Genomic DNA, 27,853 nt, shown 5'->3' on the forward strand with positions numbered 1-27,853 from the left:
AGGGCTGGTCCAAAACATTTGCCTGTATCTGTTCCTGTGGTCTGTTGCTGGGACAATCTAACCTTTCACCTACATCCCAGAACACAGCTTGCAATACTTTCCTACATTAACACTATACTAAAAATTATTATACTGACACACTAATAGGCCAACCACTGCCTATCTTAATCTATCTGTAACTACTCTGGGTCCTAAATTTCGGAGGTACTAAAAAGAATGAAGAAAGGAATAAATAAAAAGAATGAACATAATAACTTATAGGTCAAAAGAGATGGAGAGGTATTATAGATTTCTTATGCATTTTGGATATGAAATGAACATGAAATATATGTAGGTAATAGGGGAATAAACACATATCCCATAAAATCAGGTGTATATTATATTGTATGTAGATACAGTTATATGAAAAAGTTTGGGCACCCCTATTAATCTTAAGCTTAATGTTTTATAAAAATTGTTTTTTTTGCAACAGCTATTTCAGTTTCATATATCTAATAACTGTTGGACACAGTAATGTTTCTGCCTTGAAATGAGGTCTATTGTACTAAAAGAAAATGTGCAATCTGCATTCAAACAAAATTTGATAGGTGCATAAGTATGGGCACCTGACCAGAAAAGTGACATTAATATTTAGTAGATCCTCCTTTTGCAAAAATAACAGCCTCTAGTCGCTTCCTGTAGCTTTTAATGAGTTCCTGGATCCTGGATGAAGGTATTTTTGACCATTCCTCTTTACAAAACAATTCCAGTTCAGTTAAGTTTGATGGTCGCCGAGCATGGACAGCCCTCTTCAAATGATCCCACAGATGTTCAATGATATTCAGGTCTGGGGACTGGGATGGCCATTCCAGAACAGTGTAATTGTTCCTCTGCATGAATGCCTTAGTAGATTTGGAGCGGTGTTTTGGATCATTGTCTTGCTGAAAGATCCATCCCCTGCGTAACTTCAACCTTGTCACTGATTCATGAACATTATTGTCAAGAATCTGCTGATACTGAGAGGAATCCATGCGTCCCTCAACTTTAACAAGATTCCCGGTGGCGGCATTGGCCACACAGCCCCAAAGCATGATGGAACCTCCACCAAATTTTACTGTGGGTAGCAAGTGTTTTTCTTGGAATGCTGTGTTTTTTTGCCGCCATGCATAACGCCTTTTTGTATGACCAAACAACTCAATCTTGGTTTCATCAGTCCACAGGACCTTCTTCCAAAAAGAAATTGGCTTCTCCAAATGTGCTTTTGCATACCTCAGCCGACTCTGTTTGTGGCATGCTTGCAGAAACGGCTTCTTTCGCATCACTCTCCCATACAGCTTCTCCTTGTGCAAAGTGCGTTGTATAGTTGACCGATGCACAGTGACACCATCTGCAGCAAGTTGATGCTGCAGCTCTCTGGAGGTGGTCTGAGGATTTTCCTTGACTGATCTCACCATAATTCTTCTCTGCCTTTCTGATGTTTTTCTTGGCCTGCCACTTCTGGCCTTAACAAGTACTGTACCTTTGTTCTTCCATTTCCTTATTATGTTCCTCACAGTGGAAATTGACAGGTTAAATCTCTGAGACAGCTTTTTGTATCCTTCCCCTGAACAACTATGTTGAATAATCTTTGTTTTCAGATCATTTGACAGTTGTTTTGAGGAGCCCATGATGCCACTCTTCAGAGGAGATTCAAACAGGAGAACAACTTGCAAGTGGCCACTTTAGGCTACGTTCACATTTGCGGTCGGCGCCGCAGCATCGGGCGCCGCAGCGTCGCCGCATGCGTCATGCGCCCCTATATTTAACATGGGGGCGCATGGACATGCGTCGCACTTGCGTTTTGCGCCGCTTGCGTCCCTGCGGCGCCCGCGTCTGGGCGCAGAGGACGCAGCAAGTTGCATTTTTGCTGCGTCCAAAATCAATGAAAAAAAGGACGCATGCGGCGCAAAACGCAGCGTTGTGCATGCGTTTTGCTGCGTTTTTTGTTTGCGTTGTGCGTTGCAGCGCCGACGCTGCGGCGCACAACGCAAATGTGAATGTAGCCTAAAGTAGCTTTTCTCATGATTGCATACACCTGGCTATAAAGTTCAAAGCTCAATGAGGTTACAAAACCAAAAAAAGTGCTTTAGTAATTCAGTAAAAAGTATGTAGGAGTATTTAAAACAAGAAAATGATAAGGGTGCCCATACTTATGCACCTGTCAAATTTTGTTTGAATGCAGATTGCACATTTTCTGTTAGTACAATAAACCTCATTTTAAGGCAGAAACATTACTGTGTCCAACAGTTATTAGATATATGAAACTGAAATAGCTGTTGCAAAAAAAACAATTTTTATAAAACATTAAGCTTAAGATTAATAGAGGTGCCCAAACTTTTTCATATAACTGTAATAGGGGAATGACCACATATCCCATATAAACTGGTGTCTATTATATTCGCTGTGCTTGGTAGGTGGGGAATGAAGATGAAATATACACTCACCGGCCACTTTATTAGGTACACCTGTCCAACTTCTTGTTAACACTTAATTTCTAATCAGCCAATCACATGGCGGCAACTCAGTGCATTTAGGCATGTAGCCATGGTCAAGACAATCTCCTGCAGTTCAAACCGAGCATCAGTATGGGGAAGAAAGGTGATTTGAGCGCCTTTGAACGTGGCATGGTTGTTGGTGCCAGAAGGGCTGGTCTGAGTATTTCAGAAACTGCTGATCTACTGGGATTTTCACGCACAACCATCTCTAGGGTTTACAGAGAATGGTCCGAAAAAGAAAAAAAATCCAGTGAGCGGCAGTTCTGTGGGCAGAAATGCCTTGTTGATGCCAGAGGTCAGAGGAGAATGGGCAGACTGGTTCGAGCTGATAGAAAGGCAACAGTGACTCAAATCGCCACCCGTTACAACCAAGGTAGGCCTAAGAGCATCTCTGAACGCACAGTGCGTCGAACTTTGAGGCAGATGGGCTACAGCAGCAGAAGACCACACCGGGTACCACTCCTTTCAGCTAAGAACAGGAAACTGAGGCTACAATTTGTACAAGCTCATCGAAATTGGACAGTAGAAGATTGGAAAAACGTTGCTTGGTCTGATGAGTCTCGATTTCTGCTGCGACATTCGGATGGTAGGGTCAGAATTTGGCGTAAACAACATGAAAGCATGGATCCATCCTGCCTTGTATGGAGCATCTTTGGGATGTGCAGCCGACAAATCTGCGGCAACTGTGTGATGCCATCATGTCAATATGGACCAAAATCTCTGAGGAATGCTTCCAGCACCTTGTTGAATCTATGCCACGAAGAATTGAGGCAGTTCTGAAGGCAAAAGGGGGTCCAACCCGTTACTAGCATGGTGTACCTAATAAAGTGGCCGGTGAGTGTATGTAGATAATAGGAGAATGAACACACATCCCATATAAACAGGTGTATATTACATTCCCTGAGCTTTATAGGTGCAGAATGAAGATGAAATGCAGGGTGGGCCATTTATATAGATACACCTAAATAAAATGGGATTGGTTGGTGATGTCAACTTCCTGTTTACTATATGGGAGGGGGAAAACTTTTCAAGATGGGTGGTGACCATGGCGGACATTTTGAAGTCGACCATTTTGGATCCAACTTTATTTTTTTCAGTGGGAAGAGGGTCATGTGACACATCAAACTTATCGAAAATTTCATAAGAAAAACAATGGTGTGCTTGGTTTTAACATAACTTTATTCTTTCATTAGTTATTTATTATTATTATTATTTATTATTATTATAGCGCCATTTATTCCATGGCGCTTTACATGTGAGGAGGGGTATACATAATAAAAACAAGTACAATAATCTTGAACAATACAAGTTACAACTGGTACAGGAGGAGAGAGGACCCTGCCCGCGAAGGCTCACAATCTACAAGGGATAGGTGAGGATAGAGCTGGTCATGCAGTTGTTTGGTCGATCGGTGGTTACTGCAGGTTGTAGGCTTGCTGGAAGAGGTGGGTCTTCAGGTTCTTTTTTAAGGTTTTGATGGTAGGTGAGAGTCTGATATGTTGTGGTAGAGAGTTCCAGAGTAGGGGTGATGCGTGGGAGAAATCTTGTATGCGATTGTGGGAAGAGGAGATAAGAGGGGAGTAGAGAAGGAGATCTTGTGAGGATCCGAGGTTGCGTGCAGGAACACGCAAGTTTATGACCACTTATAAAATGTGTTCAAAGTGCTGCCCATTGTGTTGGATTGTCAATGCAACCCTCTTCTCACACTCTTGACACACTGATAGCAACACCGCAAAAGGAAGGCTAGCACAGGCTTCCAGTATCCGTTGTTTCAGATGCTGCACATCCCTTATCTTCACAGCATAGACAATTGCCTTCAGATGACCCCAAAGATAAGAGTATAAGGGGGTTAGATCGGGAGACCTTGATGGCCTTGAAAGTGGATTGGTCGTCGTGGGCCAGTTGAATGGCTACCAAGGTCTCCAATCTGACCCCCTTAGACTTTTATCTTTGGGGTCATCTGAAGGCAATTGTCTATGCTGTGAAGATACGAGATGTGCAGCATCTGAAACTGATCTCACACTTAGAATACACAGATAGTGATGCCCTGCATCAAACCCACGTCCTGTTAGCCTGTCCCAAATGGGTTCTGGGCATCAGAATTGGCATCAAAGTTGGCAATCAGCCAATTTTCACAGATTTGAATAAAGGTACCTTCACACTGAACAACTTAACAACGATAACGATAGCGATCTGTGACGTTGCAGCGTCCTGGATAGCGATATCGTTGTGTTTGACACGCAGCAGCGATCTGGATCCCGCTGTGACATCGTTGGTCGGAGCTAGAAGGCCAGCACCTTATTTTGTCGCTGGATCACCCGCTGACATCGCTGAGTCGGCGTGTGTGACGCTGATTCAGCGATATCTTCACTGGTAACCAGGGTAAACATCGGGTTACTAAGCGCAGGGCCGCGCTTAGTAACCCGATATTTACCCTTGTTAACATTGTAAATGTAAAAAAAACCAAACACTACATACTTACATTCAGGTGTCTGTCGGGTCCCCCGCCGTCCGCTTCCCTGCACTGTGTCAGCACCGGCCGGCCGTAAAGCAGAGCACAGCGGTGACGTCACCGCTCTGCTTTATGGCCGGCGCTTACACAGTGCAGGGAAGCGGACGCCGGGGGACGCGACAGGCACTGGAATGTGAGTATGGTTTTTTTTTTTTTTTTTTACATTTACACTGGTAACCAGGGTAAACGTCGGGTTACTAAGTGCGGCCCTGCGCTTAGTAACCCGATGTTTACCCTGGTTACCCGGGGACTTCGGCATCGTTGGTCGCTGGAGAGCTGTCTGTGTGACAGCTCTCCAGCGACCACACAACGACGAAACAGCGATCGGCATCGTTGTCTATATCGCAGCAGCGTCGCTTAATGTGACGGTACCTTAAGTAACTGAAGTTTTGAAGGGGTTAAATGACTTTGGGCCACTGATCTCACACTAAGAATACACAGATATTGATCCCCTGCATCAAACGTAGGTCCCTATACCCTAGCACAAATGGGTTCTGGACATCAGAATTGGCATCAAAGTGGGCAGACAATTTTTATAGATTTGAATAAGTAATTGATGTTTTTAATGGGTTAAATTACATCTATGTATTCTTACTATAATTTCAGTGGCACAAAGTCATTTAAACCCTTAAAAACATCAGTTACTTATTCAAATCTGTGAAAATGGGCTGTTTGCCGAATTTGATGCCATTTCTGATGCCCAGAACCCATTTGGGCCAGGCTGGAGGGACCTGGGTTTGATACAGGGCATCACTATCTGTGTATTCTTAGTGTGAGATCAGTGGCCCAAAGTAATTTAACCCCTTAAAAACATCAGTTACTTATTCAAAGCAGTGAAAAATGGCTTTTTGACCACTTTGATGCCGATTCTGAGGCCCAGAACCCATTTGGGCCAGGCTGGAGGGACGTGGGTTTGATGCGGGCCATCACTGTCTGTGTATTATTAGTGTGAGATCAGTGGAACATTGTCATTTAACCCCTTAAAAACATCAGTTACTTATTCAAATCTGTGAAAATGGGCTGTTTGCCGAATTTGATGCCATTTCTGATGCCCAGAACCCATTTGGGCCAGGCTGGAGGGACCTGGGTTTGATGCAGGGCATCACTGTGTATTGTGTGAGATCAGTGGCCCAAAGTCATTTAACCATTGGATTAATGCCCTTCTGTGCCCACTTAGCCCATTTTTGTGCGCGCTTTATCATTTTTGTTGCTGTTGTTCAGCGTAGTCACATCAGGGCACCTCGCTGCAGTGTGTGTTATTATTGTGATGATTATTTTTGTTGTTGTTAAACCTATAAAAGACAGAAAAGACAAAACTGCCGAATAAGAACCCGACTTCAGCCTCCTATGAAAGAGTGCGATCAGCAGCGCTAAATGGGTGTGGCGGGGGCGTGACTCGTTGGGAAGTGGGTGTGGTCAGAGGCGTGGCCTAACATTTGCCGTTGTTCTGAAAATTGTCGGCATGTCGTAGATAGTAGGGATGGGCGAGGCTACGGAGTCACGTGCCGCAAACTGACCAATCACGGCCAAGCAACAGCTGAAGATGCAGGGTGGAGAGAAGAGGAGCTCTGGGCGGGGCTCTGGGCGGCAACATGCCTGAAAATTTCAGGGACGGGCGTGATTATGGCACCTGGGGGCCTGGTTAAAACCACAATAGTGAGGGAGGGGGCGTGACAAAGGGAGGGGGGCGTTACTATGCTCAGAAATTTCAGGGCGTCTTCATTTCTGCAAAGGGGGGTGATTAAAGCAGTGGGGAGTGACTACATGCCGAGAAGGGGAGTGTATCCATGCCCAGAAATTTCACCAGAGGGACGATGCTGAAGTTGGTTTCTTATTCGTTCAGTTTCTTATTCGGCTATTTTTTATTTTCTGTTTTTTTTCAGGTTTTTCAATAAAAATAAACCATTGTAAGTATATAATATTATGCGGTCATGTGCCCTCTTGTGAATACACTTAAAAACAGATAAAAATATTAGAAGGCTGGCACAAAAATGGGCATCAAAGTGGGCACTGAGGTATGGTATTAAAGGTGTTAAATGGCTTTGTGCCACTGATCTGACACCTGACTTGCATACCTTGTGATGCCACACATCAAGTTCCTGTCAATCCAGCCTGGCACAAATGGGTTCTGGGCATCAGAACTGGCATCAAAGTGGGCAGAGAACCAATTTTCACACATGCGAATAAGTAACAGCTATTTTTAAGGGGTTAAATGCCTTTGTGCTACTTATTAAACACCTGATTTACATACCTACTGATGCCCCACATGAAATCCATGTCACTCCAGCCTGGCACAAATGGGTTCTGGGCATCAAAACTGGCATCAAATGGGGCAAATCGCCCATTTTCACTGATTTGAATAAGTAACAGCTATTTTTAAGGGGTTAAATGCCTTTGTGCCACTGATCTAACACCTGATTTACATACCTACTGATGCCCCACATGAAATCCAAGTCAATCCAGCCTGGCACAAATGGGTTCTGGGCATCAGAACTGGCATCAAAGGGGGCAAATAGCCCATTTTCACAGATTTGAATAAGTAACAGCTATTTTTAAGGGGTTAAATGCCTTTGTGCCACTAATCTAACACCTGATTAACATACCTAATGATGCCCCACATGAAATCCATGTCACTCCAGCCTGGCACAAATGTGTTCTGGGCATCAAAACTGGCATCAAATGGGGCAAATCGCCCATTTTCACTGATTTGAATAAGTAACAGCTATTTTTAAGGGGTTAAATGCCTTTGTGCCACTAATCTAATACCTGATTTACATACCTAGTGATGCCCCACATCAAAGTCAAATCACTTCAGCCTGGCACAAATGGGTTCTGGGCATCAAAACTGGCATCAAAGGGGGCAAATCGCCCATTTTCACAGATTTGAATAAGTAACAGCTATTTTTAAGGGGTTAAATAGCTTTGTGCCACTGATCTAACACCTGATTTACATAACTACTGATGCCCCACATGAAATCCAAGTCACTGCAGCCTGGCACAAATCGGTTCGGGGCATCAAAACTGGCATCAAAGTGGGCAAATCGACCATTTTCACAGATTTGAATAAGTAACTGATGTTTTTAAGGGGTTAATTGCCTTTGGGCCACTGATCTGACACTTAAAATACACAGAAAGTGATGCCCTGCATCAAACCCAGGTCCCTTCAGCCTGGCCCAAATGGGTTTTGGGCACCAGAATTGGCATCAAAGTCGGCAAACAGCCCATTTTCACAGATTTGAATAAGCAACTGGTGTTTTCAAGGGGTTAAATGACTTTGGGCCACTGATCTGACACTTAAAATACACAGACAGTGATGCCCTGCATCAAACCCAGGTCCCTTCAGCCTGGCCCAAATGGGTACTGGGCATCAGAACTGGCATCAAAGTGGGCAAACAGCCCATTTTCACATATTTGAATAAGTAAGTGATTTTTTAAGAGGTTAAATGACTTTGGGCCACTGATCTGACACCATTATTACATGCATTTTGATGCCCTGCATGAAATTCATGTCACTTTAGCTTTTCCCAAATGGGTTCTGGCCGTGAGAATTGGCATCAAAGTTGGCATTGATTTTAATGATTTGAATAAGTAACTGAATTTTAAGGGGTTAAATGACCTTGGCCACTGATCTCACACCACTATGACATACACAGGCTGGAGACACACTAGCGATTTAAAAATCGGTCCTATTTATTGCAGGAAAGTCTGACGAGTGCAATGCAAGTGTCATGTGAGTGTCAGGCGTTTTTTGTGCGAGTACAATCTGACTTCTCACACCTAACACCCGATCTACATCCGACTGCAGTGCGATTTTAACATGAGATTTTACATACAGAAATGTTATTAATCATTTACACATAGTTTTAAAACGTAATATTCTTCAAAATGTATATACCGTATATATTCTAGAAAGATAGATTAAAAGCCGGCAAATGATCAGCCACGTACATTTTAATCAGAGTGACAGGTTAGATTACGATAGAATAGAGATATACACATAGAATAAATGTGTGGTGTGTGTGTGTGTATACATATATACAGTATATATATACTGTATATATATATATATATATATATATATATATATATATATATATATATATATATATATTATAACGCTGATAGCGTCACTCTGTCCAAAGCCTTTATAGACTGCGCAAGCGCGACGCGTCTGCACAGTCTGGATCCCACAGTGTGACGCATCCGGGGAGGAGGATTGTGGCCCAGGAGATCGCGGTATGAGTAAGCACTGAACGCATACCGCTATCTCCAACGGAGAAGCAGAGACGCACCAGGAGGGTGAGTATGAAGGGGGAGGGTGAGCCATGCTATATTCACCTGTCCCCGTTCCACCGCCGGGTCTTCCGCATCCTCTGGCTGTGACGTTCAGGTCATAGGGCGCGATGACGTGGTCAGTGCGCGCCCCCTGCCTCAACAGTCACAGCCAGAGGACACGGATGACAGAGTGGCGCGCGGCGGTGGAACAGAGACAGGTGAATATCGCAAGTGCCGGGTGTGACGGGGCATGCGACAGAGCAGGAAGAGACACCACGCCAGTAATCAATCCAATAAAATTTATCGGAACAGGGAACTGGGACAACACAAATCAAAGTAATTCTGCAGCGTCCGTAATTAGTCTACAATGAGTCCACACAAAGGGAGCAGATCCGGGGGCGCCACCTGGCAATCCGAAGCCAGGCAAAAGAAAAATAATCCTGGGATGGGTTTACTGGATCCAGCAGATGAGGGACACAACACCATTCCACGTGGCAGCTTTTAATCCTCCACACACGGGCACCAGGATCTCGCCTCAGCATACGATCCCAGCCCTTCGCAAGTCACCACACAATTGAATCAGCCAACACATGAGTCTATTGTTCTGTGTCCTGGGATCCATCCCTCCATGAGGGAAAGCTCCCCCTTCTGGTTGTTGACTCAAGCCTGATTACATAGCAGTCCAGGGACACAGGCCGGGGGAGGGACACGCTGTTACACCGGGGGCCTTAGCCAGCGGCGACTCCAGCACCTGACCCCCATAGTGCGCTGGTGTTCCCGCCTGCTTAGGCACTCGGCGCCCAGCGACGAGAGGTGAGTCTGTCATTTTTTTTTTTGAAATCGCAGCATCAGCATACGGGGCATATTATGCTATGGAGCATCTTATGGGGGCCATCAACGATGGGAGCAGCACATGACAGAATGGGGGCGCAGAATGGGTGCAGCACATTACAGAATGGGGCGCAGGATGGGAGCAGCACATGACAGAATGGGGGCACAGGATGGGAGCAGCACATGACAGAATGGGGGCGCAGAATGGTTGCAGCACATGACAGAATGGGGGCGCAGGATGGGAGCAGCACATTACAGAATGGGGGCGCAGAATGGGAGCAGCACATGACAGGATGGGGCGCAGGATGAAAGCAGCACATGACAGGATGGGGGCGCAGGATGGGAGCAGCACATGACAGGATGAGGGCACAGGAAAAGAGTAGCACATGACAAGATGGAGGCGCACAAAACAGGATGAGGGCACAGGATGGGGCTGCACATGACAGGAAGGGGGCGCAGGATGGGAGCAGCGTATGACAGGATGGGGGTGCAAGATGGTAGCAGCACATGACAAGATTAGGGGGCAGGATGGAAGAGGCGCATACCAGGATGGAGACCATATACCAATACAAATGCTCGCCACCCGGGCGTAGAACAGGTTCAATAGCTAGTGGGTGTGTGTATATATATATATATATAACGCCAAGAAGACCAAAAACGAACGGCACTGTCTGTGAAACGAGGTTATCCAAAAATTTCGGGTTCAGGTATTAATGAATAATAGTCCTAGCATCAGCCATGCATCAAGATCATAGGTGCTCTTCTGAAAATACACGAAAATCCATGACCATATGCAAGAAGAAAGAGAAGGCACTCACCGATCTAAAATTCCCAACTTTATTTCATCTTCATGTTAACAAAATACTGACCCGTGGAAGCGCAAGCACAAACGGCCGTCGTCTATCCCTGCTCACAAGAACTCCGCTCCTCACTCCCCCGGCCATGGAATTTTTTTAACATTAAGATGAAATAAAGTTGGGAAATTTAGATCGGTGAGTGCCTTCTCTTTCTTCTTGCATATGGTTATATATATATATATATATATATATATATATATATATATATATATATATATATATATATATACACTGTATATATATAGTCTTTATATTGCAGAGAGAGATACATAGAAGAATAGCCGGTAATTCATTTGTCAGCCTCTCTAAAATCACTGCTGGAGCCGACAGGATAGAAGACATGGTTTACATACACTAAGTAGATGCAGAATAGTTAGATATGTACTGTATATGTCAGTGATCAATACAATTAGTATAGTGTGTGTGCAAATTAGAGGACATGTATGTAATTAATAAAAGATTATTTTGGGGGGAAAAAATGTTGCGGGCTCCCGCATAATTTTCCAATCCAGAGAGGGAAAGCCAGCGACTGGAGGCCAATGTTTATAGCCTAAGAAGGGGTTAATACCCATGGATCTCCCCAGGCTATGAATATGAGCCCACAGCTGTATTTTTAGTGTTTACTGGCTATTAAAATAGGGTAGCCCCCAAAAATGACATGGGGTACCCTTATAATTAAATTCTAGAAAAAGCTATGCAGACAGCTGCGGGCTGATATTCATAGCCTAGGAAGGGGCCATGGATATTGACCCCTCATGGCTACAAACACTAGCTCTCAGCCTCCCCAGAAATGTCACATTTTTAAGATTCACCAATTTCAGCACTTAGCCTCTCTCTTCCCGCTGCCCTGTATCGGTGGTATATGGGGTAATAGTTTGGGGGTTGATGTGACCTTTATATTGTAAGGTCACATCAAGCCCGGCTTAGTAATGGAGAAGTGTCAAGAAGACACCTATCCATTGCTAATCCTATAGTTGTTACAGGTTCAATAAAGACGCAGCCAGGATAAAGTCTTTTAATGAAATAAAACACTAAACACAGTTTTTCATCCTTATTATCCAGCTAATACATACAACGCCCTTGTTCTCCTGTAATTAAAAAAAAACAAAAACAAAAACCCAACAATATACCATACCTGTCAGTCGTTCTGTCCCACGCAGTAATCAATATCTGGGGAAAATACAGTTTGCAACTAGGAGCGGTGCTGAAATGCAACCGCCATGGCTGCAAACTACTGGGGAATGAGGAGATGCTGCCAGTGCAGCTACAGAGACTAGTGCTGATGTCACATAGTCTGCCCTCCCTTCCGGCTTGAACTGCAATGAACTCTGCAGCGTGGGAAAATGAACTGGCATTTTCCCACGCTCCAGAGTTCAGCGCGGGTCAGGCAAGCAGGGAGGGTAGACGCAGTGACTTCACCGCTAGTCACTGAGGCTGCGCTGGCAGCATCTCCTCATTCCCCAGTAGTTTGCAGCTGGGCTGGTAGCATCTTAGTACAGTCCTGGTTGCAAACTGTATTTTCCCCAGATATGGATTACTGCGTGGGACAGAACAACGGACAGGTATATTGTTGTTTTTTTTTTTTTTTATTCATTACAGGAGATCTATAGGATTAGTAATGGATAGCTGTCTTATTGACACCTCTCCATTACTAAGCCGGGCTTGATGTGACCTTACAATTCAAAGGTCACATCAACCACCCAACTATTACCCCATTGCCACCGCTACAGGGCAGTGGGAAGAGAGAGGCTAAGTGCCATAATTGCCATAAATCATGCAGCTGCGTCAACAAAAACTAAATCTCTGAGCAGTCACAAATACTCGGAGATTTCCCGAGCAACAAGTATATTCGCTCATCACTATTAACTACCTGCAAAAAACACTTGATGAACTTTCGATAGTAGTTTGCAAACCCCAAGAAGCGTTGCAAATAGTGATGAGCGAGTATACTCGTTGCTCGGGCTTTCCCGAGCACGCTCGGGTGGTCTCCCGAGTATTTGTGACTGCTCAGAGATTTAGTTTTTGTTGATGCAGCTGCATAATGTATGGCTGCTAGCCAGCCTGAGTACATGTGGGGGTTGCCTGTTTGCCAGGGAATCCCCACATGTAATCAAGCTGTCTAGTAGCTGTAAATCATGCAGCTGCGGCAAGGAAAACTAAATCTCTGATCAGACATAAATACTTGGAGACCACCCGAGTGTGCTCGGGAAAACCCAAGTAACGAGTATACTCGCTCATCACTAGTTGCAAACCCTTCAAGTCACGGGGCTGAACCCAATCACTAATAGCCTGCACCTTCTTGGGATCCATGTGAAACCCCTCATTGGAAACAATCAAACCCAAAAATGATAACTCCTGTACAAAAAATTAACATTTCAAATTTTGAAAAAAGTAGTTTTTCCCTGAGTCTATGAAGGACAGTACGCGAATAGTGAAAATGGGTTTCACTGTCAGGGGAGTAAACCAAGATGTCGTCAAGGTAAATAATCGCAAAGTGACCGATCAGATCAGCAAACACAATATTAATAAAATTTTGAAAAATGGCCAGGGGTGTTTGTTAGCCCGAAGGACGTAAAAAGATTCTCAAAAAGAACTTCTCACGTGAGAAACGCCGTCTTCCACTCGTCTCCCTCTCAAACACTTATCCAATTATAGGCTCCCCACAAATCCAACTTTGAAAATCATTTGGCCCCAGACAACTGGTTACACAAGTCAGGAATGAGAGGAAGTGGGTAAGTGTTTCTCACAGTGATTTTGTTGAGTTCCCGAAAGTCGAGGCAAGGACTCAAACCACCATCTTTTTTCTTTACAAAGAAAAAGCCAGCTGCCATAGGAGAAACATAAGGGCGGATATGCCCCTTACGAAGACTCTCGGCAATATACTCCTTCATGGCCAGCCGCTCAGGACAAGACAGATTAAATTGATGGCACAATTAAAAGATGGATGTGGCGGTAGAACCTCAGCCTCGCTTTCAGAGAACACGTCTTCAAAGACCTTCAGATACTCCGGAATAGCTTCCAGACCGACAGACAACACAGATACAGACTTCAAGGACTTAGATAAGGACCATTGAACAATTTCCTCATTAACCCAGTTAATAACAGGGTTTTGATGCTGTAACCAAGGCATTCCCGACACCAACCCACTATATTTGCCCACTTTGATGCTAATTCTGGTGCCCAGAACCCATTTGGGCTAGGCTGGAGGGACCTGGGTTTGATGCAGGGCATCGCTATTTGTGTATTTTAAGTGTCAGATCAGTGGCCCAAAGCCATTTAACCCCTTAAAAACAGCAGGTCCCTATTCAAATCTGTTAAAATTGGCTGTTTGCCCAGTTTGATGACAGTTCTGATGCCCAGAACTAATTAGGGCCAGGCTGAAGAGACCTGGTTTTATTGTGGGGCTCCCTGTTCTATATGTATGCACTCTGGTATCAGTGGCACAAAGGAATTTAACCCCTTAAAAACACCACTTACTTATTCAAATCTGTGAAAATGGGCTGTTTGCCCACTTTGATGCCAGTTCTGGTGCCCAGAACCCATTTGGGCCAGGCTGGAGAGACCTGGGTTTGATGCAGGGCATCACTGTCTGTGTATTTTAAGTGGTGTCAGATCAGTGGCCCAAAGGCATTTAACCCCTTAAAAACATCAGTTACTTATTCAAATCTGCGAAAATTGGCTGTTTGCCCACTTTGATGCCAGTTCTGGTGCCCAGAACCCATTTGGGCCAGGCTGAAGGGACCTGGGTTTGATGCAGGGCATCACTGTCTGTGTATTTTAAGTGTCAGATCAGTGGCCCAAAGGCATTTAACCCCTTAAAAACATCAGTTACTTATTCAAATCTGTGAAAATGGGCTGTTTGCCCCATTTGATGCCAGTTCTGATGCCCAGAACCCATTTGTGCCAGGCTGGAGTGACATGGATTTCATGTGGGGCATCATTAGGTATGTTAATCAGGTGTTAAATCAGTGGCACAAAGGCATTTAACCTCTCAAAAATAGCTGTTACTTATTCAAATCTGTGAAAATGGGCGATTTGACCATTTTGATGCCAGTTCTGATGCCCAGAACCCATTTGTGCCAGGCTGGAGTGACATGTATTTCATGTGGGGCATCAGTAGGTATGTAAATCAGGTGTTAGATCAGTGGCACAAAGCTATTTAACCCCTTAAAAATAGCTGTTACTTATTCAAATCTGTGAAAATGGGCGATTTGCCCCATTTGATGCCAGTTTTGATGCCCAGAACCCATTTGTGCCAGGCTGGAGTGACATGGATTTCATGTGGGGCATCAGTAGGTATGTAAATCAGGTGTTAGATCAGTGGCACAAAGGCATTTAACCCCTTAAAAATAGCTGTTACTTATTCAAATCAGTGAAAATGGGCGATTTGCCCCATTTGATGCCAGTTTTGATGCCCAGAACCCATTTGTGCCAGGCTGGAGTGACATGGATTTCATGTGGGGCATCAGTAGGTATGTAAATCAGGTGTTAGATCAGTGGCACAAAGGCATTTAACCCCTTAAAAATAGCTGTTACTTATTCAAATCAGTGAAAATGGGCGATTTGCCCCATTTGATGCCAGTTTTGATGCCCAGAACACATTTGTGCCAGGCTGGAGTGACATGGATTTCATGTGGGGCATCAGTAGGTATGTAAATCAGGTGTTTAATAAGTAGCACAAAGGCATTTAACCCCTTAAAAATAGCTGTTACTTATTCGCATGTGTGAAAATTGGTTCTCTGCCCACTTTGATGCCAGTTCTGATGCCCAGAACCCATTTGTGCCAGGCTGGATTGACAGGAACTTGATGTGTGGCATCACAAGGTATGCAAGTCAGGTGTCAGATCAGTGGCACAAAGCCATTTAACACCTTTAATACCATACCTCAGTGCCCACTTTGATGCCCATTTTTGTGCCAGCCTTCTAATATTTTTATCTGTTTTTAAGTGTATTCACAAGAGGGCACATGACCGCATAATATTATATACTTACAATGGTTTATTTTTATTGAAAAACCTGAAAAAAAACAGAAAATAAAAAATAGCCGAATAAGAAACTGAACGAATAAGAAACCAACTTCAGCATCGTCCCTCTGGTGAAATTTCTGGGCATGGATACACTCCCCTTCTCGGCATGTAGTCACTCCCCACTGCTTTAATCACCCCCCTTTGCAGAAATGAAGACGCCCTGAAATTTCTGAGCATAGTAACGCCCCCCTCCCTTTGTCACGCCCCCTCCCTCACTATTGTGGTTTTAACCAGGCCCCCAGGTGCCATAATCACGCCCGTCCCTGAAATTTTCAGGCATGTTGCCGCCCAGAGCCCCGCCCAGAGCTCCTCTTCTCTCCACCCTGCATCTTCAGCTGTTGCTTGGCCGTGATTGGTCAGTTTGCGGCACGTGACTCCGTAGCCTCGCCCATCCCTACTATCTACGACATGCCGACAATTTTCAGAACACCGTTGGTGAAGCAAACTTCCTATTCCCCAGTTCTTCACACTTTGGGCGGAGTACGTTCCCCAGGAGCATCTGTGGCGGGGACGATGCAGTGAGTGCCCGGCTCCAGCTCCGCCTGTTCTGGTCACTGAGGGCAGCGCGCTGACAACATGACCGGCGTCCCTGCTCCGGGACCGAACATGGCGGGCTTCCCTCACGCATTGTCTCTTCCCACTGCGATACACACCAGTAGGGTGACGGAAATAACGCCCACCCCCTACCGGAGCACAACACTGGACGCTGCCAGCTATACACGCCCGCCCCTTCCAGCAGCGCAATAAGCACCAAGTCCGGTGACGTCACGCAGCGCTAATCACGTGACTGAGACTAATCCTGGTGACGTGGTGATTGGCCGCTTTGAATGTCCTGCGCTCCATGGCGTCCGTGCTGGTGAGATCCTGACGGCTGTGCTTGGTCGGCACCGCTTCCCTGTTCTTCTACCTGCCACATCGGTCCGAGGCTTCCTGGCGACCCCATAGTGTGACGCTGGCTAGTAATGTGCTTAGGGGGGGTTCTGAGTAGCTCTGATACCTGTATGTACAGAGGATCTGTCGGATCTCGCCTGTATGTTGTATGTAGAGAGGATCTGTAGGATCTCGCCTGTATGTTGTATGTAGAGAGGATCTGTAGGATCTCGCCTGTATGTTGTATGTAGAGAAGATCTGTAGGATGTCACCTGTATGTTGTATGTAGAGAGGATCTGTAGGATCTCGCCTGTATGTTGTATGTAGAGAGGATCTGTAGGATCTCGCCTGTATGTTGTATGTAGAGAGGATCTGTAGGATGTCGCCTGTATGTTGTATGTAGAGAGGATCTGTCGGATGTCGCCTGTATGTAGAGAGGATCTGTAGGATGTCACCTGTATGTTGTATGTAGAGAGGATCTGTCGGATCTCGCCTGTATGTTGTATGTAGAGAGGATCTGTCGGATGTCGCCTGTATGTTGTATGTAGAGAGGATCTGTAGGATGTCGCCTGTATGTTGTATGTAGAGAGGATCTGTAGGATGTCACCTGTATGTTGTATGTAGAGAGGATCTGTCGGATGTCGCCTGTATGTTGTATGCAGAGAGGATCTGTAGGATGTCGCCTGTATGTTGTATGTAGAGAGGATCTGTAGGATGTCACCTGTATGTTGTATGTAGAGAGGATCTGTAGGATGTCGCCTGTATGTTGTATGTAGAGAGGATCTGTCGGACGTCACCTGTATGTAGAGAGGATCTGTAGGATGTCACCTGTATGTTGTATGTAGAGAGGATCTGTAGGATGTCGCCTGTATGTTGTATGTAGAGAGGATCTGTAGGATGTCGCCTGTATGTTGTATGTAGAGAGGATCTGTAGGATGTCGCCTGTATGTTGTATGTAGAGAGGATCTGTCGGATGTCGCCTGTATGTTGTATGTAGAGAGGATCTGTCGGACGTCACCTGTATGTAGAGAGGATCTGTAGGATGTCACCTGTATGTTGTATGTAGCGAGGATCTGTAGGATGTCGCCTGTATGTTGTATGTAGAGAGGATCTGTAGGATGTCGCCTGTATGTTGTATGTAGAGAGGATCTGTAGGATGTCGCCTGTATGTTGTATGTAGCGAGGATCTGTAGGATGTCACCTGTATGTTGTATGTAGAGAAGATCTGTAGGATGTCACCTGTATGTTGTATGTAGAGAGGATCTGTAGGATGTCACCTGTATGTTGTATGTAGAGAGGATCTGTCGGATCTCGCCTGTATGTAGAGAGGATCTGTAGGATCTCGCCTGTATGTAGAGAGGATCTGTAGGATCTCGCCTGTATGTAAAGAGGATCTGTAGGATGTCACCTGTATGTTGTATGTAGAGAGGATCTGTAGGATGTCGCCTGTATGTTGTATGTAGAGAGGATCTGTAGGATCTCGCCTGTATGTTGTATGTAGAGAAGATCTGTAGGATGTCGCCTGTATGTTGTATGTAGAGAGGATCTGTCGGACGTCACCTGTATGTAGAGAGGATCTGTAGGATGTCACCTGTATGTTGTATGTAGCGAGGATCTGTAGGATGTCGCCTGTATGTTGTATGTAGAGAGGATCTGTAGGATGTCACCTGTATGTTGTATGTAGAGAGGATCTGTCGGATCTCGCCTGTATGTAGAGAGGATCTGTAGGATCTCGCCTGTATGTAGAGAGGATCTGTAGGATCTCGCCTGTATGTACAGAGGATCTGTAGGATGTCACCTGTATGTTGTATGTAGAGAGGATCTGTAGGATGTCGCCTGTATGTTGTATGTAGAGAGGATCTGTAGGATCTCGCCTGTATGTTGTATGTAGAGAAGATCTGTAGGATGTCGCCTGTATGTTGTATGTAGAGAGGATCTGTAGGATGTCACCTGTATGCTGTATGTAGAGAGGATCTGTAGGATGTCACCTGTATGTTGTATGTAGAGAGGATCTGTAGGATGTCGCCTGTATGTTGTATGTAGAGAGGATCTGTCGGATGTCGCCTGTATGTTGTATGTAGAGAGGATCTGTAGGATGTCGCCTGTATGTTGTATGTAGAGAGGATCTGTAGGATGTCGCCTGTATGTTGTATGTAGAGAGGATCTGTCGGATGTCGCCTGTATGTTGTATGTAGAGAGGATCTGTAGGATGTCGCCTGTATGTTGTATGTAGAGAGGATCTGTAGGATCTCGCCTGTATGTTGTATGTAGAGAAGATCTGTAGGATGTCACCTGTATGTTGTATGTAGAGAAGATCTGTAGGATGTCACCTGTATGTTGTATGTAGAGAGGATCTGTAGGATCTCGCCTGTATGTTGTATGTAGAGAGGATCTGTAGGATGTCGCCTGTATGTTGTATGTAGAGAGGATCTGTCGGATGTCGCCTGTATGTTGTATGTAGAGAGGATCTGTAGGATGTCGCCTGTATGTTGTATGTAGAGAGGATCTGTAGGATGTCACCTGTATGTTGTATGTAGAGAGGATCTGTCGGATGTCGCCTGTATGTTGTATGTAGAGAGGATCTGTAGGATGTCACCTGTATGTTGTATGTAGAGAGGATCTGTAGGATGTCGCCTGTATGTTGTATGTAGAGAGGATCTGTCGGACGTCACCTGTATGTAGAGAGGATCTGTAGGATGTCACCTGTATGTTGTATGTAGCGAGGATCTGTAGGATGTCGCCTGTATGTTGTATGTAGAGAGGATCTGTAGGATGTCACCTGTATGTTGTATGTAGAGAGGATCTGTCGGATCTCGCCTGTATGTAGAGAGGATCTGTAGGATCTCGCCTGTATGTAGAGAGGATCTGTAGGATCTCGCCTGTATGTAGAGAGGATCTGTAGGATGTCACCTGTATGTTGTATGTAGAGAGGATCTGTAGGATGTCGCCTGTATGTTGTATGTAGAGAGGATCTGTAGGATCTCGCCTGTATGTTGTATGTAGAGAAGATCTGTAGGATGTCGCCTGTATGTTGTATGTAGAGAGGATCTGTAGGATGTCACCTGTATGCTGTATGTAGAGAGGATCTGTAGGATGTCACCTGTATGTTGTATGTAGAGAAGATCTGTAGGATGTCACCTGTATGTTGTATGTAGAGAGGATCTGTAGGATCTCGCCTGTATGTTGTATGTAGAGAGGATCTGTAGGATCTCGCCTGTATGTTGTATGTAGAGAGGATCTGTAGGATGTCGCCTGTATGTTGTATGTAGAGAGGATCTGTAGGATGTCACCTGTATGTTGTATGTAGAGAGGATCTGTAGGATGTCGCCTGTATGTTGTATGCAGAGAGCATCTGTAGGATGTCGCCTGTATGTTGTATGTAGAGAGGATCTGTAGGATGTCACCTGTATGTTGTATGTAGAGAGGATCTGTAGGATGTCACCTGTATGCTGTATGTAGAGAGGATCTGTAGGATGTCACCTGTATGTTGTATGTAGAGAGGATCTGTCGGATCTCGCCTGTATGTTGTATGTAGAGAGGATCTGTAGGATCTCGCCTGTATGTAGAGAGGATCTGTAGGATCTCGCCTGTATGTTGTATGTAGAGAGGATCTGTAGGATCTCGCCTGTATGTTGTATGTAGAGAGGATCTGTAGGATGTCGCCTGTATGTTGTATGTAGAGAGGATCTGTAGGATGTCACCTGTATGTTGTATGTAGAGAGGATCTGTAGGATGTCGCCTGTATGTTGTATGCAGAGAGCATCTGTAGGATGTCGCCTGTATGTTGTATGTAGCGAGGATCTGTAGGATGTCACCTGTATGTTGTATGTAGAGAGGATCTGTAGGATGTCACCTGTATGCTGTATGTAGAGAGGATCTGTAGGATGTCGCCTGTATGTTGTATGTAGAGAGGATCTGTAGGATGTCGCCTGTATGTTGTATGTAGAGAGGATCTGTAGGATCTCGCCTGTAGGTTGTATGTAGAGAAGATCTGTAGGATGTCGCCTGTATGTTGTATGTAGAGAGGATCTGTAGGATGTCACCTGTATGCTGTATGTAGAGAGGATCTGTAGGATCTCGCCTGTATGTTGTATGTAGAGAGGATCTGTAGGATGTCACCTGTATGTTGTATGTAGAGAGGATCTGTAGGATCTCGCCTGTATGTTGTATGTAGAGAGGATCTGTAGGATCTCGCCTGTATGTAGAGAGGATCTGTGGGATCTCGCCTGTATGTAGAGAGGATCTGTAGGATGTCACCTGTATGTTGTATGTAGAGAAGAGGATCTGTAGGATCTCGCCTGTATGTTGTATGTAGAGAGGATCTGTAGGATCTCGCCTGTATGTTGTATGTAGAGAGGATCTGTAGGATGTCGCCTGTATGTTGTATGTAGAGAGGATCTGTAGGATGTCACCTGTATGTTGTATGTAGAGAGGATCTGTAGGATGTCGCCTGTATGTTGTATGCAGAGAGGATCTGTAGGATGTCGCCTGTATGTTGTATGTAGAGAGGATCTGTAGGATGTCACCTGTATGTTGTATGTAGAGAGGATCTGTAGGATGTCACCTGTATGCTGTATGTAGAGAGGATCTGTAGGATGTCACCTGTATGTTGTATGTAGAGAGGATCTGTCGGATGTCGCCTGTATGTTGTATGTAGAGAGGATCTGTAGGATCTCGCCTGTATGTTGTATGTAGAGAGGATCTGTAGAATGTCACCTGTATGTTGTATGTAGAGAGGATCTGTAGGATCTCGCCTGTATGTTGTATGTAGAGAGGATCTGTAGGATCTCGCCTGTATGTAGAGAGGATCTGTAGGATCTCGCCTGTATGTAGAGAGGATCTGTAGGATGTCACCTGTATGTTGTATGTAGAGAGGATCTGTAGGATCTCGCCTGTATGTTGTATGTAGAGAGGATCTGTAGGATCTCGCCTGTATGTTGTATGTAGAGAGGATCTGTAGGATGTCGCCTGTATGTTGTATGTAGAGAGGATCTGTAGGATGTCACCTGTATGTTGTATGTAGAGAGGATCTGTAGGATGTCGCCTGTATGTTGTATGTAGAGAGGATCTGTAGGATCTCGCCTGTATGTTGTATGTAGAGAGGATCTGTAGTATGTCACCTGTATGTTGTATGTAGAGAGGATCTGTAGGATGTCACCTGTATGTTGTATGTAGAGAGGATCTGTAGGATCTCGCCTGTATGTTGTATGTAGAGAGGATCTGTAGGATCTCGCCTGTATGTAGAGAGGATCTGTAGGATCTCGCCTGTATGTAGAGAGGATCTGTAGGATGTCACCTGTATGTTGTATGTAGAGAAGAGGATCTGTAGGATCTCGCCTGTATGTTGTATGTAGAGAGGATCTGTAGGATCTCGCCTGTATGTTGTATGTAGAGAGGATCTGTAGGATGTCACCTGTATGTTGTATGTAGAGAGGATCTGTAGGATCTCGCCTGTATGTTGTATGTAGAGAGGATCTGTAGGATCTCGCCTGTATGTAGAGAGGATCTGTAGGATCTCGCCTGTATGTAGAGAGGATCTGTAGGATGTCACCTGTATGTTGTATGTAGAGAGGATCTGTAGGAGGTCGCCTGTATGTTGTATGTAGAGAGGATCTGTCGGATGTCGCCTGTATGTTGTATGTAGAGAGGATCTGTCGGATGTCGCCTGTATGTTGTATGTAGAGAGGATCTGTCGGATGTCGCCTGTATGTTGTATGTAGAGAGGATCTGTCGGATGTCGCCTGTATGTTGTATGTAGAGGGGATCTGTAGGATGTCGCCTGTATGTTGTATGTAGAGAGGATCTGTAGGATCTCGCCTGTATGTTGTATGTAGAGAGGATCTGTCGGATGTCGCCTGTATGTTGTATGTAGAGAGGATCTGTAGGATGTCGCCTGTATGTTGTATGTAGAGAGGATCTGTAGGATGTCACCTGTATGTAGAGAGGATCTGTAGGATCTCGCCTGTATGTTGTATGTAGAGAGGATCTGTAGGATGTCACCTGTATGTTGTATGTAGAGAGGATCTGTAGGATGTCGCCTGTATGTTGTATGTAGAGAGGATCTGTAGGAGGTCGCCTGTATGTTGTATGTAGAGAGGATCTGTCGGATGTCACCTGTATGTTGTATGTAGAGAGGATCTGTAGAATGTCACCTGTATGTTGTTAGATTTTTTGATAATGAATGATGCGATCTAACAAAACAGACCCACCATACACTATGTTTCAGAATGTTATTCTTCAGCACTAAGAATGAATTCTTGAGCCTCATATTTTGTTTTCTTGCTGAATCCATGATGGATATAAGTGATTGATGAGGGACTTTTGTTTGAGCAGGAAGATCCGGCCCTGCAACGCCAATTCAAAGGACATAAAGATACCATCACCTGTGTTGACTTCAGTCCGGACAACAAACAACTTGGTAATTATCTCATAAATAGTTTTTTTCCATAAAGTCTTTGTCTGATGGGTAAGCAATTTTTTCCCCAAAGTGGGCCAAAAAACAAAAACAATGGAAATCTCTAAAAAGATCTCACCGATCTCCCATTCTGAGGCTGCTCAGTTTCTTATCAGTCTTTACTTCAATCAGGACGTCCAATACTGAGGCTATAGGGCTGCAGCATCCAATCATAGGTGGTAAGTATTGCTTTTTTTTAAGTCCATTCTTAGCCTTTAAAAAAAAAAGTTGAAAACTCTAAAATTAAAAACCCCTCCGTTCTTGAAAACATAATGAATTTTAATGGGAGATACATTGCAGAGTTTCCTATTTTTACAAGTGCTTTGCATTTCTTATTATTTAAGAACCCTTTAAGGTAAGTTTACATCTGTGTCAGGAATTCTAGTTTTCTGTATGAAAATAAGGCTTAGGAGTAGTGAGCATTGAAAACATATTTTCCTTGGTTATTGGAATATCTTTTCCTCAATGCTCCCAGTGTCTCCTGAATGTGTCATTCACTGTTGGTCAAATCAATAAAGAATGCCAGGGTTGTGAAGTATCAGGTTACACCTCCCATTATAGTCAATGGAGAGGGTAGGGGAGTAGTCAGATGCACCCAGCATAGTGAGAGGCAGGAAATTTAAGCCGCATCTACAAGCAACTGTTTCAACTCATTCAGTGCTTGAATCACAGCCACACAGCTCAGTACTTTGCTATGATGTCCTCCAACTTGCTGCTTGTGTGTATGTGCTATAGAGAAAGAAGAGTAGAAATCCATCACTGTGTGTGCTGTCTAGGTGGCACTGGAGTTCTACTTCTCTTCCTCTCTGAAGAGACAATTTGCATATTTCCCAGAGGAGCATTGTGGCTTTAAGTCTCCTCATCTCAGCATGCTTAGCATGTCAATCTCCGCATGGAGAAATGATTCTTCTTAGATATCGGTCGGACGCCTCTCATACAGCCAAACCAGATCTCCACTTTGCACTGACGAGGGGCAGTACCCGAAACAGTGTCTGCAAATTGAGATTCTGGTCTGGCTATTATCCTAAGTCATGTGACAAGGCTCGGTAAAGGGTCGACATTGGCTTGTAGGATCGCTACTTCCAATAGGTGGCACTAGAGTTCTAGTTCTCTTCCTCTGAAGAGACAATTTGCATAATTATCTATGTAGGAGGCATAGCTATTCTCCTCTCACTAGCTCAGAAAAAAACTGAATATTGGGGGAGTCCACAGATGGGAAATCTTTTTTAACCATTGAAAGTTTTTATTAAGCAAAAATATTTTACAGTAACAACAGCATAGGAGATAGGGGAAGGGGGGAACAAGGGACAAGAAACACCATTATAATGTTACAAAAGATCAGAATACACAATATTTCCGGAAGTGCAGCAGAATATAACAGTGCAGAAGGAATCAACATAATACCTCTCAATTTAACTGGTAGGGGTAGGAAGAAGTGAGGCCGGGATTGATACCAGCGAGGATGAGATCCAAGGGTCCCACCAATTGAGAATTTTGTTCTTCCTAGAGAGACTATCTACTATGGTTAATTCGTAGCTAAGATGAAGATTAATCCTTGCAATTAGTTCGTCTTTGCTGGGAACTATAGGGGATTTCCAATATTTTGCAATGCAGAGCCTCGCAGCGACAAGTATATTAGAAATTATGGGTTGGAGGGGATGGGGGAAGTTCAAAAGTGATATACCCAGGATGGCAAGGGGACCCGTTAAAATGAAAGGGAGCTGAGTAATCTCAATTAATATGGATTCGACTTGACACCAGAATGGTCTAAGACACGGGCAATCCCACCACACATGGGCTAATGAGCCGTTGAGATTGCATCCTTTCCAACATAGAGAAGAAGAAGAGAGGTGGAGTTTGGCTAACTTGGCAGGAGTAAAATACCACTGGAGGTGGATTTTTTTAATTTGTTCTAAGTGTCCAATACAAGAAGAAAATTTGGATGGGTGTGTCATAGCGAAGTCCCAGTCAGTCAGGGGAGCATCGAAGGAAAGGGCAGCCTCCCATGAGGACATGAAGGGGAGTTTGCATACTAAATCATGTAAAAGGAGGGCTTTATAAATAATTGAAATGCCATGATCAATCAGGGTATTTGGTCTAAAAAATCGTTGAAATGGAGTCTCCTCATCCGAGTGGAGGGCGGGAATTCCAGATTGGAAGCAACGTTTCAGGAGGCTGCGAATTTGGAAATATTGGAAAAAACATCTTCCAGGGAGAGAGTAGCGTGCAGCCAAATCCGAGAATGGGATCAGGCCACCATCGTTAAATAGGTCGCGTACCCAGAGAATCCCACATCTCCCCCAGGAAGAGAGAGACAGACCATCAACCGCAGACTCCAAAGCTTGAAGGGACACATAGTGGGTTAGGAAGGAGAGAAGAGTAGGGCATAACTCTGACCAAATTTTGATGGCAGAGCGAATTGTATTAAGAGAGGGACCATGAGGGATAGACCGTAACAGACACAACTCCAGCAACACCTTAAGAGACTGTCCAGGAGCGAAGTTAGACTCAATATTAAACCACATAAGCGACGAACCACCTTCCCACCAAATTTTTAGAGGTTCTAAAAGAGCGGCCTTATAGTAAGCTTGGACTCTAGGAGCCCCAAGACCTCCCTTGGAGTATGGGAGTGACATTAATGATCGTTTAATTCTATGTGGTTTACCATTCCAAATAAAACGATCAATCAAAGATTGGAATGCTGATATATATTTAGATGGGACGGAAAGAGGGAGACATCTGAAAAGATAAATGAGCTTAGGGAGGATTAGCATCTTACTGGTTTGAATTCTGGCCATCCAGGACAAGCAGGAGCTAGAGAATTGGTCTAACTCTTTTTTGATTTCCGAAAGAGTTGCGTCACAATTAATGCGGACAATGTTTTTGGTGTGCGAAATTTGAATACCCAGGTATGTAAAACCCAGAGGGGACCAGAGGAAAGGGAACTTAGATTGAATATGTCGCTGGAGGGAGGATGGGAGGAATAGAGGGAAAATTGTGGATTTAGATAGATTTAGTTTGTAATATGAAGCTTCAGCGAATTGCGCTAGAATATCGGAAACTGCATTAAGGGAGTCTACAGGAGCTGAGCAAGTCAAGACTACATCATCGGCGTATAAGCCAATTTTGTGCTCATGATCTCCCACCCTTATCCCCCTAATTTTAGGGCACTGTCTAATAGAGGCAGCAAGAGGCTCCATAATGAGCGCAAAGATGATGGGAGAGAGAGGGCAGCCCTGGCGGGTACCATTGGAGATGGAGAAAACATTGGATCTGAAACCGCCTGAACGGACAGATGCACAGGGATTGGAATCAAGGGCCATAATAGCTCTGGTAATTTGACCAGATAAACCGAATCTTTGAAGAGTGAGATCAATATACCCCCAATGCACTCTGTCAAACGCTTTCTCTGCGTCAAGAGACAGAAATACACTGGGAAGGCTCCCCCTCTCCACCACATCCAGCAGGTCAATTAAACGTCTTGTGCCGTCTCTTGTCTGTCTACCAGAAACAAACCCCACCTGATCCGGATGTATGAGTGAGGGGAGTATTGTCATTAGCCTATTGGCCCAAAGCTTAGCATAAATTTTGACATCGCAGTTTAGAAGAGCAATGGGGCGAAAGTTCCCTGGGGAGGTCATAGGCTTCCCCGGTTTGGGAAGGGTTGCTATAGAGGCCTCCAAGCCTTCCTTTTTAATAGTGCCGGTGGAGAGCCAATGATTAAAGAGGCGCAAAATGTAGGGAGACAGGATAGAGAAGAATTGGGAATAATAAGAAAAGGAAAAACCATCCGGACCAGGGGCCGAACGTTTTTTAGCCTCTTTAATAATTTGGGTTATTTCAGAAGACTCAATCGGTGAATTTAGGAAGGATAGTTGGTCTGAAGTAACTGTAGGTAAATTAGCTTTATCTAGGAAGGAGGTTATGGAAAATTGGGACGGTTGAGGAGTATTGGCATCTGAGTTGAGGTTGTATAGAGAGGAGTAATATGACGCAAACTCTTCCGCTATGTGAATTGGGTTGTAAATGCGAGAACCGTCAGGCCTCAAAAGGTAGTGGATTTTGGACTGGACCTCCCTTTTTTTGACACGCTTGGCCAGCAGAGCGCCTGCTCGGTCCCCCATTGAGTAAAATTTGGCATTGGATTTTCTAAAAGCATTTTCTGTTTTACGGAGAAGCAATTGGCGGAGGTGAAGGCGGGCTTCTGTGAGTGCTGAGAGCAATTGCAGAGATGGTAATAGTTTATGCTGAGCCTCCAGTTGGGATATCGCACCCAAAGCTGTATGGAGGTTCATGTTATATTTCCGCTTGGCTAAGGCAGCCATTTTGATAAGATGGCCACGGATCACCGCCTTGTGAGCAAACCAAAGCGAATCATCACTTATTTCCTCAATATCGTTAATGGAGAAAAATTCTTTAAGGGAAGCCTCTATCAATTGGGAGTTTGATTGGTCCTTTAGACGGAATTCGTTAAGCCGCCAGTGTGAGGGGGGTCTAATTGCAAGAGGATCGTT

At 44.6% G+C, this 27,853-nt stretch overlaps 1 protein-coding gene across 7 annotated transcripts in view; it reads left to right on the forward strand.

The window, feature by feature from the left end:
- The first annotated feature begins 16,385 nt into the window (after nt 1–16,385).
- Nucleotides 16,386–27,853, forward strand: part of POC1B (POC1 centriolar protein B) — a 166,446-nt gene continuing 154,978 nt past the window's right edge. For 2 of the 7 annotated variants that reach the window (XM_077265446.1, XM_077265445.1), the window contains exons 1-2: nt 16,386–16,871; nt 23,219–23,303. In XM_077265446.1, the coding sequence (XP_077121561.1) occupies nt 16,857–16,871; nt 23,219–23,303 (100 nt within the window). In that variant the 5' untranslated portion in view covers nt 16,386–16,856. Of the gene's footprint in view, nt 17,015–23,218; nt 23,304–27,853 lie in introns of all 7 variants that reach the window. The other 5 variants (XM_077265440.1, XM_077265444.1, XM_077265443.1 and 2 more) reach the window with 3 other exon arrangements.

This window comes from Ranitomeya variabilis, chromosome 5 (genome assembly GCF_051348905.1).
Source record: "Ranitomeya variabilis isolate aRanVar5 chromosome 5, aRanVar5.hap1, whole genome shotgun sequence".
NCBI lineage: Eukaryota > Metazoa > Chordata > Amphibia > Anura > Dendrobatidae > Ranitomeya > Ranitomeya variabilis.